General features: G+C 42.9%; 1 protein-coding gene across 1 annotated transcript in view; it reads left to right on the forward strand.

The window, feature by feature from the left end:
- The first annotated feature begins 7 nt into the window (after positions 1-7).
- Positions 8-22,322, forward strand: part of APOO (apolipoprotein O) — a 56,028-nt gene continuing 33,713 nt past the window's right edge. Inside the window, exons 1-5 of the mRNA XM_006275104.4 lie at positions 8-111; positions 10,127-10,237; positions 14,231-14,350; positions 19,738-19,792; positions 20,830-20,925. Of these exons, the coding sequence (XP_006275166.1) occupies positions 103-111; positions 10,127-10,237; positions 14,231-14,350; positions 19,738-19,792; positions 20,830-20,925 (391 nt within the window). The 5' untranslated portion in view covers positions 8-102. The remainder of the gene's footprint in view (positions 112-10,126; positions 10,238-14,230; positions 14,351-19,737; positions 19,793-20,829; positions 20,926-22,322) is intronic.

The following is a 22,322-nucleotide window of genomic DNA, read 5'->3' on the forward strand; positions in this document are numbered from 1 at the left end:
GCCCCGCCCCCTCCCGCCCGCGCGCTTCCGTAGGGTGCTGGCGTGTGGCGTCATAGCCCAGCGACGCACGGCTCCGGAAAGCGGGGCGGTGTTGCTAGCATCATGTTCAAGGTGAGGAGTAGCCGCCGCCGCTTCCTGCTTCCTTGGGGGGATAAGAGCGACTCTTCCCTCCTCTCCCTCCCGCACCGCAGCCGTGAGGCGGGGAGCGTGTCTGGGCCCCGCTTCTTCCCGGCCGGCGGAAGGGCTCTCCCTTTTCGCCCCCGACTGCTGCACTTCGGGTTCTCCCCAGCCCCCCGCGTGGCAGTAAAGGCAGTTGGGAGGGTGTGGCGCCGTGTGCGCCTGCGCGCTCCAAGTTGGGGGAGCGGGGTAGCGCATTCCTGGGGCCCGGCAGCTTCTGCCCGCAGGCGGCGCCACAGCCCCTGCTAGGCTCCGCAGCCCTGCCTTGGCGGCTGCCCCCGACAGGCGTGTGAACGTGCAGATCCAGCTCTGCGTGTTGGGTGTGCGGCCCTTGCTCGGGTTGAGAGGCGGCAGGGAGACCCAGGTACTGGCCTTTGGGCCTGGTTTTTTTTTTTTTTTCCCTGTGATTCTTTAAATTGGGTGCTCAACACCAGCACAGTTCGGAATCAGCCTGTGAGGCTGTGCCATCCGTGGTGTGCACTGGGGAGCTGAGGGTCCTGTGGGTAGGATTGAATCATAGAAATTGACAGTTGGAAAGGACCTTTGGAGATCTAATCCAATCCTCTGCCCAAAGCAGGACCATCCCCAACTAGATCATCCCAGCCAAGGCTTTGTCAAGCCAGGCCTTAAAAACCAAGGATTGAACTTCCATCATCTCTCTGGGTAACATGTTCCAGTGTTTTGCTACCCTCCTAGTGAGAGCTTTTCCTGAGATCTAGTCTAAACTTCCATTGTTGCAACTTGAGATCATTGCTCCTTGTTCTGTCATCTGCCACCACTGAGAACAGTCTAGCTCTGGGGTTTTCAATCTTTTTTGGTCAGGGTACCTCCGGTGGCTGGTCAAGAAGCAGGCAGTTCCCTGACGGCCATTCGGGGAGTAGGGGAAGTGGTCCCCAGCAGGGAGCCCTGTGCAGCACACAGCAGTGAAAACAGAAGTGCCACTGGCTTCTCCACACTGCTGCTGCATACCCCCTGGGGCCTTCCAAAGTACCCCCAGGTTGAAAATCCCTGGTCTAGCTCCATCCTCTTTTGAACTCCTTTCAGATAGTCGAAGGCTGCTATTAAATCCCCTCAGTCTCTTCATGTGCCCCAGCCCCCTCACCATTTCTGTTGCCCTCTGGAGGACTCTCTCCAATTTGTCCACATCTCTGTAGCGGGGGGTGCAAAACTGGACACAGGACTCCAGATGTGGCCTCACCAGTGCTGAACAGAAGGGAATAATCAGTTCCCTCAGTCTGCTGGCAGTGTTCCTACCAAATGCAGCCCAGTATGCCATTAGCCTTTTTGGCAACAAGTGCACACACTGCTGGCTCATCTTCAACTTCTTGTCCACTATAATCGCCAAACCCTTTTCTGTAGAACTGCTGCTTAGCCAGTTGGTCCCCAGCCTGCACCAGTGCATGGGATTGTTCCATCCTAATTTCACGACATTGCACTTGTCCTTATTGGACCTCATGAGATTTCTTTTGGTCTAATCCTCCAATCTGCCTAGGCCTTTCTGAATTCTCACCCTATCCTCTAGTGTATTTACTACTCCTCTCCCCCCCCCCTTGGTCTTCCCACATCCACAGAACCAGTCATCTCATTATAGAAGGCAATTAGGTTGGTCAGACGTGACTTGCCCTTGGTGAATCCATGCTGTCTTCCTAATCACCTTCTTTTCTTCCAAGTGCTTAGAAATGGATTCTTTGAGGATCTGCTCCATGATCTTTCCAGGGACTTAAGTGAGGCTGACTGGTCTGTAGTTCCCTGGATCCTCCTCCTTCCCTTTCTTAAAGATGAGCACTATATTTACCCTTTTCCAGTACTCCCCCACTTCCCTTAAATTTCCTCTTGTTGCTGACATACTTGTAGAAATCCTTGTTACTTTTTACATCCTTTGCTGGCTGCAACTCCAGTTGTGCTTTGGCGTTCCTGACATCATCCCTGCATGCCTGAGCAATACTCATGCTCCTCCCTAGTTGTTTGTCCAAGTTTCCACTCTTAAAAACTTCCTTTTTGTGATATAGTTTACTGAAGAGTTCCTTACTAAGCCAAGCTGGTCTTTTGCTATTCTTGCTAGTCTTCCTGCACATCGGGATGGTTTGTTTCTGCACTCTCGGCAAGTCTTCTTTCAAGTACAACTGGCTTTCCTGGGCTCCTCTTCCCCTCAGACTGCCTTCCCAGGGGATCCTGCCCATGAGTTCCCTGAGCAAGTCAAAGTCTGCCTTTTTGAAGTCCTGGGTCCTTATTTTGCTGCTCTCCATCCTTCCTTTTCTCAGGATCCTCTCATGGTTGCTGTTGCCCACATTGCCATCCACTACTACTTTCCCCACCAATTCTTCCCTGTTTGAGCAGCAGGTCAAGAAGAGCATGGCCTCTAGTTGGTCTCTCCAACATTTGTACAAGGGAGTTGTCCCCAACACTCGCTTAAAAACTTCCTGGATTGCCTTCCCAGCAGATGTCAGGGTGATTGAAGTCCCCCATGAGAACCAGGGCCTGTGATCAAGAAACTTCCACTAGTTGTCTGAAGAGAGCCTCATTTACCATTTCCTCCAGGACTGGTGGTCTATAGCAGACCCCCAGAACAACATCACCCTTGTTGCTGTCTCATCTGATCCTAACCCAGAGACTTTCGGCAGGCCCCTCTCCAGTTTCATACTGGAGCTCTGACCAGTCAAAGCTTTTTTACATACAAGACCTTTTTCTGGTTAATGTAACTTTTTGTTTTCATGAGGTTTTTTAAAAAAAAAAACCAACTTACCTAGGAGAAAACTTTAACAGGCTAGTTGCTTGATGCATTAAATCATTTTGTGTGTTCAGTTTCACCTGACTGTAACTTTGTTCTTGTTTTATGGGAAGCACCTAATTTATCTTTCCTATATCACCTATTGTTTGCTTTCTCATCCTTGCTCTATACTCTGTTTAGTTCTGAAAAAAAAAAAATCTGATTACTCTTTATTCAATCTTTTAAATAAAAATGCTTTAAAATAATTACATAGAAGCACTTTACATAACATTCAAGAGTTTAAGCAGACCAAGGTGAAGCTGATGCCACGGTTGGCATGGGGAAAGTGAGGCACAGCTGCCCCCCGCCCCAGTTGCTGCTGGCTAGCTGCTTTATTGGTCCTGTTTCCCTGGACCCACAAACTCTGTTTCTCAGCTCTACTCTGGTGTGTGATCTGTGCCATGCACTGGGCATGCTGGTTCTCAGCCTTGTGTCTTGGCTGTTCCTCCCCTTTCCCAGTGACACAGCTTTCCCATCCCAGCCAGCAGGACCTTGGCTGCCCCTAACTCAACTCTCCTCTTCTTCCCCTCACTCCTATCCCCACCCAATCCCAATTCATTGATATATGTAAGATTTTGGCCCTTTAATTTTTTTTAAAATTATTTTTTTTCACTCCTTTTCTCTGTTCCCCCTGCTCCGCCCCCAACAGTTTTTTCAAGATTTGTCTCCTCCTACTCTTGACTTTGGCTTGGCTCCTGCTGCTGAGGATTGAGGCAGGCAACAGGCGAGCTCCAAGGGCAGAATAGAGTCTTGGCCCTTGCCACCCACCCATGCACATACCTTTCACCTCAGGGCAGGAATAGTCTTGGCTGGGGGTGGGCAAAATGCAGCCTGCCAGGCCATTGTATCCAGCCTGCTGGGCCCCTAAAACATTTAGAAAATTAATACTTTAATCGGCCCTGGGCTGCCTGTCATGCGGCCCTCGATGGCTTGCCGAAACTCAGTAAGTGGCCCTCTGCCCAAAATAATTGCCCGCCCCTGGTCTTGGCCCTTATCCGTGCCCATGCTCACCTGGTCTTCTGGTGGCAAGTCACAGTTGTGCAAGTCTGAGATGACATTAAGTGGTAGCCTGTGACTGCTCTGAAACTTCTAACTTTATGACAGCATAATATTTCACAGATTTAAAATGTTTAAAAGGTAACCTGTAGCAGCACCATTTAACCTCCTAACAGAACTACACAGGTAACACCCTAATCTGCTGGGGATGGTTGGGGGAAGTGGGCAGGGGTATCATGGCAGCTAACATCTTGCTGGTAAGTTCTTAAAATCTGCCTGGTAGGTCCCAGGAAGAAAGCCACATCCCCACTACTATAGAGAAAGGCAACCCCCCCACAGTTCATACCGACCTAAAATATTACAGTCAGTCTGACTCTGAGTGGAGGGACAAGATCCTTTAGCCAGGAACCTCCAGGTTCAAGTCCTATCAGGAGCACTGACACACCCTCCTCAAAATCCCTAGCCTTGGCTACAACCAACACTACATTTTCCTCAGAAACATTGGGTGGCAGGAGCAGAAAAAAAATCCCTCCTGCCCCTATGCAGCAACCAGCAAAACCCAGAGGAATGGGAAATACCCATGGTACAGGAGTGGGCAAAATGTGGCCCGCAGGCCAGATGCAGCCCGCCAGGCCATTCTATTTGGCCCACGGGGCTCCTACAAATTTAGAAAATTAATATTTATCTGCCCTGGGCTGTCTGTCATGCGGCCCTTGATGGCTTGCCAAAATTCAGTAAGTAGCCTTCTGCCCAAAATAATTGCCTGCCCCTGCTGTGGTAGAACAGGCAGAACAACTCCTAGATCATCCCTGACCAATGCCTGCCCAGCCTCTTGAACACCTCCAGTGATGGATATTTCCAGTTTCCCTAGACAGTCTAGATTTTACCAGGTTTAGTGGCACTACTGGTTTTACCATAATTAAAATAGAAGCTTTGTCAAATGAAAAAGGACAGTTAGGAAAGAGGAACTTCATTTTCACACTTCCATTGTTCTTTCATATTTGAAGGCTCAGAAGCAAATTAGAGTATTTTTGTTCTAATATGGGACCTGCTCTTATATCTTTACATAGTATTCGGTTAAGTAGGAATTGAACTCATAGATTTTTTTTTTGTTTTGGCTGGGTTTTTCTTGTACTACTGGTTGTTGAAGGCTCAGACTATGTTTAAATCAAGGCTTTGTGTGAGACTTCAGTTATTACAGGGCTTCCTACCTACTATCTGTATTGCCATGTTATTGCTATCTCAATATTGTCATCAAGGGTAGGCAAATTGCAGTGGACAAGATCGACCAACTTCAGGCCTCAAACAGACAGGCATTCCCCATGTCTATTGTTGACGTTTTGTACTCTATTGAATTGGGAGAGCCCCGGGGTGTAGGCAAGAATAGAAGCTGCTCTGTGTACTGGGACGGCGACTGCCTTTCATTATGAGTGTGCTTTGTTTTTCTATTTTTGACTAAGTATCAGTAGCAACAATAAAGCCTTTGAGTCATCTAGGTAATTTAGATGTAGGAAATCTCAGAGAACACTTCAGTTAATCCCTTAGCTCTTTTTTTCTTTTTTTCTATTAATCTTGTGAAAGAATAGCATTAATTCTTCTGTATGAGTTCTTAAATACCAGGTTTACCTGAATCCATGATAACCCTGAATTTAAGATTACCTTCCCCCCAATAATTAGAGTCTATACATGGACATTTTATAAATTTGTTATAATTTTCCATGTATAGAATCTGATTATTGGAGGGTCACCTGAAATTTGTCACCCCCACTGTTGCAGCAAAGAAAGCAGTGGCAGGGGTCAGGCAGTAGGAAGGGTGATCAGAGGGCAGGCAGTGATTGGGCAGGAGGTGGGTGGAGCCAGCAAGGGGGCTTGACCCCTGCCTCTTGTCCCTCCACATCTTGTCTTCTGCTGCCTGGCCACCCACACCACTTGGCCTTCCCACTGTCTGTTCCCCTGCAGCCTTGGGTCTTCTCCCCTACTACACGCACACACTTACCATCACTCCAGCTCTATCCCCACTGCAACCCAGGACATGGAGCATGTGTTTACTTCAGCCCCAGACTGGCCCTGTAGACCGCTGCTGCAGGGTTGGACTGGGGCCAGAGCAAATGCACGCTAGGTGCGGAGCTGGAGCTGGAGTGATGGGGACATGAGGTGGTGGAAGGCAGAGGTTTTGCAGTAGGGGGGAACATGGGGTGGGGGGGCAATGCTGCATGGGGATCAGAGGCTGCAGCAGAGGAAACGGGGGGGGGGGGGGTACACACCTGAGGCTGTTGGAGCTGTAGCAGCTGCCTGGCCCTGCACCTTAGACTATTCCAAGATGAGGAGCTTCCCTTCCTCCCATGTTAAATGGGAGGAAAACCATCATCTTGAAATGAAGTAAATATGGTAGTTATTTTGAGAAGAGGAGGAGGATAAATGAGATAATGGAAGATGAAATATTTTGTTCTTTTTCTCACTGGTTTATTGATAGGTTGCCAGCTACCCTGTTATCTATAGATAAAGCTGAACTCTGTTTTGTTGGTCATTCTTTTCAGCTATTCAAACACAAATGATTGCCTAGAGAGAACTTCTCCCTTTAGTCCTTTTTTGGTATCCATTTGAACAGCTGTGGAATGAAGAAGACACAGTTCCATGAGAATATATTTTTAATTTGAGAATTGATTTGTTAGTCTATCATGAACTGAGATCCTAAAAGAATTAGTCACATTTTAAAGTAATTCATGTTTTCTATAATGTGTATAACCACTTAAAAAAAATCTCACCAGTGATTTAATCTGTGTATAAAATCTATTGGGGTATAGCAGGGATCAAACCTGTCTGGCCCTGAGGGTTGAGTGAGGGGCACTGGACCAGTCTGTGGGCTGGATAAGACCCACAGCTAGGCCCCATGCACCAGTCGGCACAGGGCCTTTCCAGCATGAGCACTTCATGGAGTGCATGCCCTGGACCATCTTGCCCCCAACCAGCCCTGTGCACCAGCTCCACTCTTTATGTATCCCTAAATGAAAGTTGTTGGAAACTTAAATGAAATTCTTCCTGTGATGGTAAGTACTGATTATATAGTATGTTAAACATAACCCATTGGTGACAGTTACATAGTTTCTTACCAATATAAGAAGTAATGCTTTTGTTTCCATTGCTGTATTAGAGTTTGTTTAGAGGCCTTATAACTTGCACATGTGTGTGCTAAATCTATTTTTGTTCTAGATTTTTATTTTCTGCATGGTAAGAGAGAGTCTGGAATGTATTTTTACTAGGAAAGCATTCTCCACTAAATTAGTAAAAAAGCTACCTGAATTCAAATTTTGGTTTGATTTTTTTTTAACTTTCCTGCTGCTGTTTAACACGGCATAATAGATTAATTCCCTTTACTATACGGAGATTATCTGTCAGAACATGAATGTGACAAAACACTTTTTAAAATGGTGTTTTTATAATGATTGGATTACGGACTCAAAGAAACTGCCTACACATTGAAACACAAACTTGTTTTTAGCATGTTTCTATTTTACATGGAGAAATGATTTGGCACACAATTCTTCACTTGTCTCTAGAAGATTATTCCTGGAGTCTCATACGTGAATGTTTGTGGAGTCCATGTTTAGTAGGTACAAACTACTAAACTGCTTATAGTTTAATAGTGCTTTATGTGGAACTTAAGCTAATATTGTTTAAACTGTTCATTAAAGTAATAGGGGAAAATCCTAGTCAGTAGAGTTTTTATTCTTGACATTATAAACATTTAAAGTGTATTTGGAAAATGTAAGTGTGTTTTGGACTTTTTGCCTGCTCAGTTGCAGGATAGATTTGCAGTGAACTAAACTTGCCATCTGAGCAGCCCAGAGAAAACAAAGGTCTGTATTCTGTTAGAATCGGGCATCTTCATTTGCATTCTTTATGAAGGCCTCTGTATTTGTAAAGACTTATTGTCAGTTCAAGCAAATTTTTTTTTTAAATTAAAAGTTAGCCATATCTTGGTTTGGTCTCAAATAGTTAATGGTTCTAACTAAGACATTGTTTTATATTGAACTGCAGTACACAACAGTAATGACCAAGACACAGTTTTTATTTTGAGCAACTATTTTTCTAGCCTTCTCCAATTCTAAATCCTTAACAACTTTGTAAAAACCGACAAGCTCGTTCACATGTGATGTTTCCGGGCACAGAAGTGAGTATTTTTAGAAACGTCCACCAATTTGTGTTTTTTTGATATATTGGAGTACAGGCAGTGTTGGAATGAAGTTGCAGTTGTCATGGTCCAAGCATTATGAGAGAGAGAGAGAATTTTTTTGTGGGTGATATCCAGGTTTTCTCTGATTGAAAAAAATCCCCAATTTTCGGTTTAAAAAAAAAAAGTAACCCCGAATCCACATTTCCATGATTTAAATAAAACACCACCAGATGGTGATCTTTCTTATTAGATCAATTGCATGGTTGGGATAGAGTTAGACAAGCTTTTGAATGCAAGGGATTCTTCGTCGGGTCAGAATACCTTATATTTGAAAGCTTGTCTAACTTTATCTCAACCCCACTCTGGATCAAATAAAAAGAGATCACTTACAAAAATCCTTATCTTGCATTAGAGGATAACAAAATTCAGTGGACAAGGTTCACCCATAGGTTCATTATGCACTTCCTCCTCTTAAAGGGCCCTGTGTTGTGGATGACATTCATTTTAGTATGCTGCGCCTCTAGTTTATGAGAGATGAGCAAATGTAGGAAGGAGTCTTTCAGCACACAGCTTGTTTCCCTTTCAGCATCTCTTCCCAATCTGCCTTGCTCTGCCCTCTGCTGAACTGATTGTATCCTAATTTGGTATTGTCAGCCAGCTCTGATCACATGGCAGAGAAAAGAAGGTTGTGAGACTTATACTGTTCCAACTGTGGTCATTGCATATATCAGTTTGATTCTTTATCTGAAATCTAGATTAAAAAACAGCAAGAATTTTTGTTAAAAGTCTTTCAAACTTAAATAGAGTCCTCTGTAGCACTCCATCTCTGCAATTATTTGGTTTATAAACAATGCAATGTGTGTAATAAATATAGTCTGATCGCATGGTCATTTAATTTCTAGCAATTTAACAACTGTCTGTCACAGTTTTTAAATTTAGTTATTACTGGTTTAACTAAGGTGGTACAACGGAATGTTTTTATTCGGACCAGTGCAACTCTGAGTTCAATATCCTAGTCATCCGAGAGTAATGAAGGACTCAGAGAATCATAAGGTTGGAGGAGACCTTGAGGATCATCTGGCCCAAACCCCATCAGGAATGCTAATCCTAAATCATCCCTGACCAACCCCAGCCTCCTCTTGAAAACCTCTTGTGAAGGAGATTTCAGAACTTTCCTGGGGAGTCTATTCTACCACCTTACAGTTCTAATATGTTTTAATTGTGTTTTCTATATTAAGCCTGTTTTCAGTGTAACAAGTATCTACTGGAAAATTGTGTTCCTTGCTGTAGTGTATTGAACTCAGTCATTTTGAGTAGCTGCCAAGGTTGCATTCTTTTTGGTATTAAACACTCCATTCTCCTCAGTCTACAAAGAAGATGCATTTCAGCCCAGACCCTGAAAATGGGAAGGATGATGTGTCGCCCATGTAATGGTCTGTTTTTTATGATCAGAACCAGTAAGTGTTCAAAAGCAGCATCATTTTTCCTTCTTACTTGAGGTACCGGTGTTCCCTCTGCAGCACTGTAATTTAAGACTCCCATGTGAAAGTGATGGACACTGCTGGGATGTTGGGCCCAAATTCTCAATTCTCCGTTTTTCAGAGGAAATTGAATTGATGTCTGTCCCTAACACTGTGAGGTAGGCACCTCAGTGAAATAAGGCAGAGTATGAATTTAGGAATGTAATATCTCCAACTGCAAATAAGGACATAATTCTCAATTTAGATGAGAAAGGGTAGAACATCTTCTTGTGAAATGAAGATGGGAGAATGTGCATTCTCTCCTGCAATATCTCCTTCAGTTCTACACTAAATGTTTCTGTTTTTGTTGTAGCTTTTTCAGTGCAGTATATTCTTTATTGCTCTTCCCCTCATGAGAAGGAGTGTTAACTTGAACCTTGTCATGACTTTAGATTTGCATCTGCATCCATACAAAGAGCTGTGGAGAAAAGAGTTTAAACATGTTTCTACCTGAGTCCATAAAATTGTTTACTCCTTTTGTGGATTTTCTAGGTAATTCAACTGGGGGCTGCCCCTGCTAGCCTGAGCCTGCTCTCCCTACAGGTGTATGCTTCATCCCCTGAGAGGAAAAGGCCCAAAAAGGAGTTGCTAAAAGTTGATGAGGTGAGTCCTTGCCATTCTGGTTGGAACTGTGATGCTCTGCTAATTTTGGTGTAATGTTTGCAAAGCAGATTAAGTAGGATGTGTCAGATAGATGGAGGTCACTTTTTTATGAAGGGGAAAAAAGGCCTATGTTTTTATTACTAGAATAGAGGAACAGCTAAACTAAAATTGCTATGTCCCCCCCCCCCCGACTAGAAAAAGTCACATGCTCTGCTTTTATTTTGCTGCGTAACAGCTTCTGATTTTTTTTTTTCTCACATGACAAGTAATTTTTTATATATGAAAACCTCAATACTGTATTTTTCATAAAATAGGCAGTTTTTTCTCACAGGAAAAAAAATTCTAATATTCCTAATGCTCAGGAATGTCTTTTCTTGTTTTTTGGCCAGAGGGCATACTGTTACCTATATGACAAGTTCTCTTGGCTTCCATTTCCATGCTCAAATCAAGCAGCAAAAGCAAAAAGCTGTTTGTTCGAAAATAGTGGGTTGATCATTCATTCACAGTTGAAACTCAGGCCCCCTAGCAGACTGTTTAAGATATGATTAACCAATTAATCATTAACCTGACTACACATTCAAGCAAGTAATGGCATGATAAAATGGAATAATCCACAAAATGTTACACGGTGCAGTAATTTGGCTGTTTCCCACCACTCCTTAAATTGAGCTAAATGGCGCTCCCAGCTGCAGGAGTGTGTTGGGGCCCTTCAAGGCTACAGTGAATCCCTGAGGTTTGGAGTGCCAGTCAGTTGACTTGCCCTTCCAGACAATGTTGCTCACCAGAGCCCTTCAAAGGCTCTGCTGCATTTCTGTGGCTGGGGGCACCAGTTTAGCTAACCAGTGCTCAGAGCAATAGGAGTACTGTGGCCCCAGTTTGCTAGTTGCTAGTGCAGGGAGATCCCAGGATCCCCTTGCACTGGCAATAGGATGTAATTTGAATCAGATCCCTGATCCCATAGTTGCATTTCCTGCCATGCACATTCCACAATTGTTGGGATCACAGATCAGATCCCATTGCGATCAGAACCTGAATGTCTGCCAGGAGCCTCAGTCTCTGCTCTGTAAAGTTTTCAGCCTTGTTGTACAGTCTGGCTCTCTTTCTTTAATGCAGAATTGCATTGCAGCATCAAATCCTATTTACTAACAAAACAGTGAGTGATAAAGGAAGCAGGGTGTAGAGTAAGGCAATCATAAGTTACATTAATAACAGTCTCTGGTTACCTTACTTACTCATACATCTTAATAGTTGCCTTACTAAAAGCATGCATATGATTAGGGACCTACTAATAGGGATGTAAATACTGATTTAAAAAAAATATTAATTTAACCTGTTGTAATTATACTGGTTAAACAATTAATTGGTATGACATGCAGGGGTCCCCACCCTGCAGGGCACCCCTACCTGACCTGGCACCAGCAGGGTGCTTTCAGCCCCCCCAAGGTGCAGTGGGGACTCAGTGGCTCCTCAGGACTGAGCCTCATGACAAACTGGGCAGGTGGGTGGGTCCTCTCTGGGCCTGGGTCCTGGTGCAGATGGGGCGGGTTAGTGTGGTATACCGTGGGGCCGAGTCACAGGCCTAGGGGAGCCACCTCATGTACCCTTACCTCCACCTTGCCCCTTCCAGGCCCCTCGCAGCCTACAGCAGGATTCAGGACTGGGTCCCTTGTGGCAGGTAGCCTCTGACTTCCATGCTCCCAAGTGAGGGAGCTGAGCTGCTTTCCTTGTGGATAGCCAAGTAGGGGGAGGGGGGACTTGTACCTAATGACTAGGTTCTGTGGATACCTGTGCAGCCTCTTTCAGTCTCCTTTTTGCTTGCTGTGAGCAGTCTGGGCTCCATGGTGGATGGCAGGGGCCTGCCTGGAGTGTGGGTTGCTGGTGGCAGGCAGCAGGGAGGTTGCAAGCAGCTGCACTGGGGTCCACAGAGCCTAGCTATAGGTACTGGTCCCCCTCCTGCCTCCCCTCCTCCTTGCTCCTTCCTCCCTCCCACCTGAGTTACTGCTGTTCCTGCTGGGGCATTGCATAGATTTCCTTCCCTGCTGAACAGTGCCCTGTCCCATGCTAAAAGAGAACTGGTAAGCTATAACCGGTTATCACTGCACTTATTGGTTAAACATTTAACCATTTGCATCCCTACTATTTAATTTAGCAGATTTTGTAGAAACTGTGAAATCCGGAATGGTCTGTGAAATCAACTTAAAAAAACAAAAGTTAAATAATAGGCTGGCTCCCCAGCCCACCTGGGAGGGGAAGTTGCTGGCTGCCAAGGTGGCATGAAGGGCAGCCAGCAGCCAAGATGGCTGCTACCCCCTTGTACCTCTTTCCCCACCTCACCCTGGGGCCTCTCTGACAATTGGCAGCAGGGCATGGAGCCCAAAGAAGGGCAGCCAGCAGTCAAGAAGGTGGCCACCCCCTTGTTCCTCCTCCCCCTTGGGGCCTTTCTGCCAATCAGCAGCAAGGGTGGGGTTGCTGGGAAATGCCTGTGAAATCAGCTTTTTGTGCTGCGACCAAGCTGCGAAAATTCTTTTGTCTGTCCGTCACTTAAGTAGGTCCCTACATATGATGGTTGTACAGTAAATCTCAGTGAACCCTGAAAGCCCCTGAAAGAACCCAAAGATTTATTGATAATTATTGCTGTAACTGCTTACTTTTATAAATAAACTATTCTGCTCCAGCCTGTACAATGAGTATTTCAAATAAAAAGTCCAGATTCTTGCATATACTGTTGCATTTTTTACAAAAATTTGGACTGATAAGTTATTTTTTTTATAAGTCAGCTATTTTATTTGAGTTTGTGCAAGCAGAATGGCTTTTTAGTCTTGTTGAAAGTAGAATTCTTTTTAAGTAACTTGGGCCTGAACAGTTTTCATCACAAAATAACCTTTGAAAGTACTAATGAGGAACTGAATTTATACTGAATGTTTATGTTCCATGTCACTCGGAAAATGTAATCACTCCTATTTATCATTATTTTACTTTATCAGCATTTTTAAACGTGGGTCAGAAAACATGCTGATGATAATTTAAAGCATCTATATGCATTTGTATTCTTATAGAATATAGCAAGCAGTTTCCATTTTACCAAAATTTTGTAGCTTGTATTTAAGGTTATATATTGGATTGTTTGTATTTTCTATACTATTGTGTTATCTTTGGTGTTTGAGGGTTGTTTGGTAGAATAGTGATGCTGTAAGAAGTGCTATGGTCCAGAGAATATGGAAGAAATAAGATTTTTTTTTTTTTTTTAATGAATATCTTTTATGGGCCAGTTGTGTGCTTGAGAGAGAGATCAGAGGAGATCTTAATTCCAACAAGTTTTTAGGCAACTCTCCCAACTGCATAGTTGGGCTAATAAAAGATATTATCAAAAAATCTTGCTCTCTTAGTAGGGTAGTAAGTTTAAGGATACATTCTTCACATTGTAAATGTTACAGTAGAGATGTATGTCTTGCCTGATGTTAAGACTGACAGCATCAAATCAAAAATACAGTATATGATTGTTACCATCTGTTACTACTGCAGTTAAAAAATGTGACATCCAACAGTTTTTCTTAAATCTAAAATGCTGTTGAGAAACAAACTACACAATCTGCATCTAAGATATTAGTTTAGAGTTAAGAACTGCTTAGAATTTTTAATAACTTACGTATGTATAGAAAATGATTAATTGCTGTTTCCATATCCTAGTGTTTAATACAAATATTGAGAACTAGCAGTGCTGATGAAGCAGAAAACACTTCTGTTACACTGTTCTTTCGATGTTACACTGTTCTTTTGACATCAAGAATGTAATACTCTGCCTAAACATGTGACTTGGACTAGCTAGCATCAGGACTGGTAAACAGAATGACAATTAGAAATGCTTCCTGTAATATATAGTTCACTTAGTTCCTTACATTTTGTTCTGTAGGCACTCAAATTGTTCTGTCCCTAGCCTGAAGGCCTACTTGGACAATTCTACTTTGTTAACCTTTTGTTTGCTAATATTCACAGCTTTCACTCTACTCCTCCCCAGCTCATGAATCTAAGTATGTGGAGGACCCACAAACCCAACTGGAGGAGGGAATTTCACATCTACGGCATTTTATGGAGCCCTATATATCCAGGTGTCAGGTATAACAGCTTCATGCTATATGGGAAGTAGTGATTATTGCTCAGTGGTTGGCTGAGCCAGAATTTTGTTTGGTAGCATGTTAAAACTTTTCTGGCTATTAAATAAGTTGCTTAAAAGAAACTGTACAAAATTATAATTGCTTTAGTCATAGGTGTTTCTGGAAACAAAAAGTCAAAGTCATTTTTTTCCCCTGACATTTTGGATGATTCATCTAACAAAAAATTAAATTTTGTATTTACCATATTTACTCGAATACAAGATGGCATAGAGGGAAAATATAAGGAAATATCACTAAATATATTGTCTATCATCAAACTTTGCCAAAAGCAGCATGTATTCAGCAATAGAAACCAATTATGAAGTTGACTAAATGCAGCCAACACTGAGCATGACTATAAAACACATGGCCCACATTGGGCAAATAAACTGTTTTTTTGTGGGGGGGTTTTGAGTTTGTTTCAAGGGCCAAATTGGTTCTGAATTCGATTGGGCAAATCCACTAGGCAGGTTCCAAATTTTGACTGAGCAGAGCTTAATCGTTTGAGTCTGTGTGGCTGTACCACTGGGCAAGTATCCTGTTTCCCTCTGGTACTCCCCAAATCCATGGCAGGCACCCTACATGTAAGCCTCAAGTCTGGAAGCCTTGGGGTTCAGATACCCCCCCCCCTCCCCCCCCCCCCATTCTTGCTTGCTCCTAGCCAAAAGGCTGAAGAGCAAGCCATGGGGAAAGCAAGAACGCAATCCCCCATTACCACAACATTGTGCAATTGAGTTTCACACATTTGGGGACGCTCACAAGGGTCATCCTTCCCAGAGTTGCTACATTTGATTGGCTGAGTGGATCATGGGATTTTCCTTGCCAGGCAAACATACTGATGGGAACCTGCTACATATTTTTTGAGATTTCATGTATCTGGCCAAATCAGTTCTGAATTCTATCAACTGAGCACAGCTCAATTGTTCAAGTCTGTGTGGTACTACCACTGGCAAGTATCTTGCCTCACAGCCTCTTCAGCCTGGGTCTTCAGATACCCCCAAATCCATGGCTGGGATCCTACCACAAGGGAAAATTGGTGAAGTCCATTTGAATAAGATATTTTGGGCACTTTTACACATACTTCTGACACAGCACCGGGTGCTTTTTAATTAGTGAGCCATGCTAATTAAAAGTGCTCGGTACCATGTCAGGAGCATGTGTATCAGCAGCACAACATCCCTCTGAACTGAGAAAATGGTGGTGGTGTGCTTTGAACTAAAGCACATCAAATGTGTTTTAGTTTGGATCGTGCTGCCACCATTTTCTCAGCGTGGAGGCACGCTGCACTGCTGATACGTGTGACATGTGAGGCTGCCAAAGCGTGTCAGTTTACATGCTCCAGTAGACTTGATTAACCAAGTCTGCTCTGACATGCTGGATTTCCAGTGTGTCATAGTAGGCTCCCTGCACGTGTGTAAGTGCCCATTAAGTGCATTTCTCCTCACCGCAACTTTTTTCCAAGTTGTCATGTGCCACAACATTGCATACATTTTTCATTCCTCTTCACTTCCACAGCTGAGCTGCACCTTTCTTTCCCATTTCCAATGATTCCTATTTCTTCACCAACTTTAACTGCATGGCAAATATCATGAAACAGTTCATGCAGAATTCCTCTGTCACCCCCTCTCTAAGCCTGTCACAGACCAAATTGCCCTGTGCCTCATCTGCATATAAATTTTTAGAGCATCCCAGGACTCAGGACAAGAAAACTCAGTTCCGGTCGTGAGTGGGGGCTTATTAGCACATGGACCCTTTGTGGGGGTATTTGGAGTACACTTGCATGCTGAGTTGTGGTGCCATCATAGCTTGAAATGCTGTTGACTGGTGGGGCCCAGCCCAAAGAACTACATGGTAAATCAAGAGCCTTTGGTTTTGGACTAATATCATAGATAATTAGGCATCAAATTGTGTTTATGGGTTACCTGTGCTAAAACTTTCAGCAGTTTAAAAAAAAAAAAAAAAAAAAAAGGGGGGGTGGTAACTGAACTAAGTGCATGGATATGACATGCAAATTGCTACAGCCACTTTTTATTTCAAGGCTGTTGTTTTCAAATTTAATTTTTGCTTCCATATGCTCAGGGAAAACAAGGTCTGAAAGTAAGGCAAGGGGGTAGGAACTGCTGGAGGAAAATTGGGGTGAAGCAGAGAGCAAAAGGGCTACCTGACCCCTCAGACTTATTTTCCATGCTGTAGCATTGCTAGGGGAACAAATTCAAGGCAGAACTCCAATAATTAGATTCTATACTTGGAAAATTATAATACATTTATACATTTTCTATATATAGAATATAATATTTGGGGGGTCATCTTCTATTCAAGTAACCACAGTTATATAAAAGCTATACATTTTTGCCCTCTTCCCACTTGCCCCCAATCAGAAATCATGTAGGTGTGAAGATTTGTCTTGTTTTATTATTCTAGCTTCTCTCTCAATTTTTAAATAGAATTTCCTTAATTTAAAAAGTGTGTTGTCACTTCACCACCACTTTGAGTTTAGATTCTTTCTTTTATACCTGTTAGCAGGGAAAGAAGGAACAGAAAGTAGATTACTGCAACATTCATAACATTTAAAATCATCTGCGACTATCCCAAACACTGATGTCCGGAAAGATTTTTCCTATGTTTTCTGTTTGATTTTTCACACATACCCAAAAGCATGCTAAATTTTGGGTCCAATCTTAAGTGAGTGAGTATTTGGTCAAAGATAAATCTTTATCTGTCAAAACAAATGTATAATAATAACTGGCTTATTTATAAAAGGCTTATTAAATTATTTGAAATGTTCTGAATGATAAATTTAGAAATCTGAGAGCCCTAAGCTTCTGGTGGGAAATCTGTTTATGTATTCAAGTGCAAATAGCAGGGGTTAGAAACTTTCAGAGCCACAGGCCAAAATAATCTCTCTTGTGTTTATCAGACTTCAAGCTAGCCTCATGATTGCTGTCACCACCATAGTAGTGGCCTTTCCCTCCTGCAACTTCACGTCGCCCCCACCCCAGCTGCAGTGCAGACACAGCTCCTCACTGCCCAGTCCCGAAACCAGAACCCCACTAAAGTTCCCCTGTTACTGTCATGTTGCTGAAGGGCCCTGGCTCTGTGTGCTGGATTCAGTGGTCCTGTAGCCTGGATCCGGCAGGTGGCCTTTATGTTGTTGACTGCTGGTTTATGGTGTCAGGTGATGATCCTCTCCCTTGAAGAGTTTTAATTGGCATATCTGAAAGCACTTTCGAAAAGCACTAGATTGAGGGCCCAGGCCTACAAAAGGAGGTAAGCAGAGTTTAGATCAGGGACAGGCAATTATTTTGGGGCTGAGTTTTAGAAAGCCATCAAGGGCCACATGAAAGGCAGCCCAGGGCAGATTAATATTAATTTTCTAAATTTTTTTAGGGGCCCTGCAGACCGGATAGAATGGCCCGGCGGGCTGCATCCGGTCCTCGGGCTGCATTTTGTCCACCCCTGGTTTAGATGCTTAAGTTCTAGAGTGTGATCCTCAAAACTGGTACCTAAATTGTGGCCAGGAGGGTTCCCTCAGTACCTAGAGTCCAGTGCTTGCCCAGAACTGTGCTACAGCCTTGTAAGGGCCCAGTGCGTAGCCCAGTCAGCAATCTTGGAGTTGATGTTCTTTCATCTGTCTCCCTTTAGAGGCCCAGTCTGATATGTTAAGTATAATCAAAACAACAGTGTATCTGTGAAATCCACCTGTACACAAAATATAGCAGCAGTGGCCACATTTTTGATTGAGAGGAACTGGTGGCAGAGGTGCCTTATTTTTATGTAGTGGCTTTTGAATAATAATCATCCCTCATATATTTATGCTTTATATAAATTTATATCTACCACACTTATGTTCTTCAGAATAGAGATTTTAGTTGAACTACTGCTGTCAATAAGTTATTTTGTGGATATTGTCCTTGCCTCTTATCTTAATCTAGGGCAGTGATAGTCAGCCTTTCTAGCAGGCATGCTACAAATTAGCCCCCCACCCTCCACAGCTGCCACTTCTGTCACTTTATTTACCCAGTCTGCTGCTCTGCTATCTGCTTCCTGCCCTGCCTAATGCTCCCAGCCCTGTCTGCTGTTGTGCTGCCTGTCTTCTATCTGATGTGCTTCAAGTCACACAAGGAGGCTGCCCATGCTCCTTGTGCCCCAAGTTGGCCATTCCTGATCTGGTGCTTTCACTTCACTGCATCTAAAAACAATTAGTTCAAGTGGTGTTGTAAGTTTGTTCTGTGTATCTTAACTTGGGCTGGTGCTTACTTACTGATTTGCTAACACCACAACCCAACAAATAATCCTAGGCACTGGAGCACTTACATTTCTGCTGTTGATCAGAATCTCAGTGTGGTGCTAACATGCAGCCAAGCAAACCTACTGTATTTGCCCAAATCCGAGACTACTTCAAATGCAAGACAAGATCCCCAATAATTAGATTCTGTTTATAGAAAATACATAATTTTTTTTACAGCTTTCCATGCGTAGAATCTAATTATCAAAGGAACATCCTAAATTCAGTTGTTGTCCCTTCTTTTCCAACCTACCTCCCACTGCTATAGTGGGGAAAACAGCAGCATGAAGCAAGGGGAGCAAGCTGCCTCATGCAGCCTCTGCACGCCCCCTCTCCCACCCTCTGCTTGCTGTCTGGTACAGCTCTGGTTCCATTCAGCAGCAGTGGTGGAAGCATAAGCTCCATGCCAGGAGGAGATAGGCCATGGGGAGTAGACAGTGGGGTGTGGGAGGGCAGGTACCTGCTCTGGCTCTGATTTGGTCCTGACTTGGGCTTAGTGTTGGAGTTAGAGCTGCAGCAAATGCCCCCCCCTCCCCTTTGTACTCGAATCCAAGACAAAAGGCCTCCCTCTGCCCCCCGCTATGCTGAATGGGGTGGGGGGGAGGGGGAAACCTTGTTTTGGATTTCAGTAAATACAATATTTTTTGCTCCATTTCCAAAATACCTATATCTGCAGTTTTTAAATTCAACTTCATTTTGAAAACACATGCTGTGTTTTAATATAGAATGCAATAGTTGGTGAGCAAGAAATTGTGAGTGAAGGGAAAAGAGGAGTCATTTTGGAGGGCTGGATAAATCCAGAACAGTAAATATCATGTAAATACTTCAGTTCTTCTCATTTTTTCTACTGATGCTTATAACCAGTGCAGAAACAATACCTAATTTTATCTGTTGTTCTTTTCATTAAAAAAAAATCTGCAGTTGAATATTACAGACCCAAATGTGTATGGTATTGTGTGTGAACTGAATGGAAATTATACTTGTTTTTTCAAGTTTATTAGCAATTGATAATTATAACTTAAACTTCACTAATTTTCTGTTTCTTGTTTTCTTCTTTTGTTTAGGATCTTTACACTAAAGCAATGCCCAAAGTAGAAAAAACTGTTGAACGTGGTAGAGGTAAATCAGCTTAAAATTGTATTTACTATCAACAAGAATCACAGTGCAAGTCTATAGTTAAAATTTCTATTGGCATGAAAGTCCAATAAGTATTGTTCTTTGTACCGTGTAAGTAAGTAAAGCTATTTCAATTCTTTCTTTTGTTTGTGCTATAAAGTTTCTTAGAATTCATTTGAGCAGCATTGTTACATTTTCAGTCATTAACACTATAGATTTGCATCCGTCTTCAAGCAGTGCAAAAGTAATAATAGATTTGTGACGCATGTCCGCAACATTGTTAAACAGGACTGTACAGGAGCCATAAAGATTTTCTCATAGTTCAGCTGTAGTTCAGCCACTGTAAGTCAGTCTGCAGAAACAGCAGACACTGCAGGTCCACTGTCATTCAGGATTTGTTGATCAAAGTTTTTGTTTTTTTCTTATTATTTTTCAGCATTTTTTGTGTTCATCCCTCTCTCCCCCTCTGCTCAGAATTATTTTGCTAATATAGGTGGTGTTTTTAACTGTATTTTCATAGTGTGAAGTATCACTTAATAGAGGAGTTCAAGTGGGACTTCACACAGGTGCAAAGTTTATGCATTAGAGCTCATTGGAGGACTGGGTCTCTCTGAATTAAGCTGTCCCAGTCTTTTGAACATCCCTCTCTATATGGAAAGCTTTCTGGGTTTTTAATCCATGTCACCTCTTTCTAGATTTCTGATTTCTGCTGTGTCTCTTGCTTAGAGGGTGGCCAGAACTGAATTCAGTGAAGCACTGCTCGAGCTAAGTGAGCTGCTTATAAACATTAGTTGATGTGCTGGGGCCAAAGAAAATATAGGATATAAGAAATAGTCTAGCAGCTAAATCAAACTCCCTATAGGAATTGGCAAATAATAAAAGAACACTATGTGTTCAGTTTTATTCTCTTATCACAGGGGAAGATGGCAAAAATTTCAAAACTTTTGCAAGGAGATCTTAAAAGGTCATGACAGTTGAAATTGTCACTGTTTGTGGTGTTGTTCCTTATTGCAAACATACATGTTTTGAATTCTTGCTAGAGGGCTGTGAGTTTCTCAAAAATCCCCCTGCTGGATTCTATCCAAGACTCGGTGTGATTGGGTTCGCTGGAATTGTTGGGCTCTTTTTTGCTAGAGGTAGGTGGTTTTTTGAAACTGCTTGTTTTCTATGATTTGAAGTAAATATGTTCTTTTAATCTCATTTAGCTTTTCAATTAGTGGGTATTTGTAACAATTGCAAATTAAGTGCACTTCTATATAAATTATCTTTTAAAAGAACCTTGTCAGTTCTTGGCAGAGTTGATTTATTTCATGTTCTCATATCTTTGCATAAAGCTACCTAGGAGTAAATTGTAATTAAAGTGTGGCAAGTTCATATGTATTTTGCAGCATAGAAATTCTATATAATTAATTTCATTACTTACAGATAGCATATTTACACTTTACAAAGAAAGGGAATTTTGAAATATTCTAATTTATATAGATTTTAGTAGTGTACGATACAACAGAGCAGACTAAATTACTTTGAATGATATTTGAATGATATGAGTAATGGTCTCAAGTTACAGCAGGGGAAGTTTAGTTTATATATTAGGAAGAACTTTCTCACTCAGAGGGTAGTAAAGCACTGGAACGGGTTACCCAGAAAGGTTGTGAACTCTCCATCCTTGGCGGTTTTTAAGACCTGGCTAGACAAAGCCTTGGCTTGGATGATCTAGTTAGGGATGGTCCTGCTTTAAGCAGGGGGTTGGACTAGATGACCACCTGGCTAGGAACAGAAGTTACACATAAACTGGTTTAAGTAATCAGAAACTGGTTTAAATGTGTAACAGACATTCATTGCACATAACAAGTTTCAGCCATTTTGAAACTGGTTTTAAGATAAACCTGGTTAACTGATTTAGGTCAAACTGGTTTATGAAATTTCTGTCCTAGACCCCTTCCTGGTTCAAGTTAACTCACAGTCCCCCAGCATGCCCTGGGCTAGGCTGTGTTGTCTGCTCCAGAGAGCAGGGCTGGCCCTGACCATCTGCTCCCTAGCTGGTTAAACTCAGCTTCCCCTCAGTACTGAGCTGCCCTACCCTGCTGGCTTGCTTGGTGCTGGCTGTGACTGCGGACTACAAATCCCAGAGGCACCTGGAAGCAGGAAGAGGAGCAACCCTGCAGAGCCCTGCTGCTGTGGCTGTGGACTGCAAATCCCAGTGACCTTGGGGGCAGCAGGAAGAGGAAGCAAAGACCCAGCCCATGCTGGCTATGTGCCAGAGAGCTGTGCTCCAACGCCCCCCAGTTTCTAGCTTAAGCCACTGCAGGCATGTGGCTGCATTTCCTGAATCACAAGTGAATGTCTGTTCATTTTCTTATTGGTTCAATCTTTGCAGCTTAGACTAACTTGATAAGACTGGATCAATTCAGCCTCAGGTTTTTGACTGTCTGTACTTAGCCCCTGAAGTCCCTTTCAACCCTAATAATCTATTATTCTAGAATACTTTGGGCATTATGATAGGCATCGGTGTACTAAGCCAAATGGTTTCCAT

The sequence above is a fragment of the Alligator mississippiensis genome, chromosome 1 (assembly GCF_030867095.1).
Source record: "Alligator mississippiensis isolate rAllMis1 chromosome 1, rAllMis1, whole genome shotgun sequence".
NCBI classification, from domain to species: domain Eukaryota; kingdom Metazoa; phylum Chordata; order Crocodylia; family Alligatoridae; genus Alligator; species Alligator mississippiensis.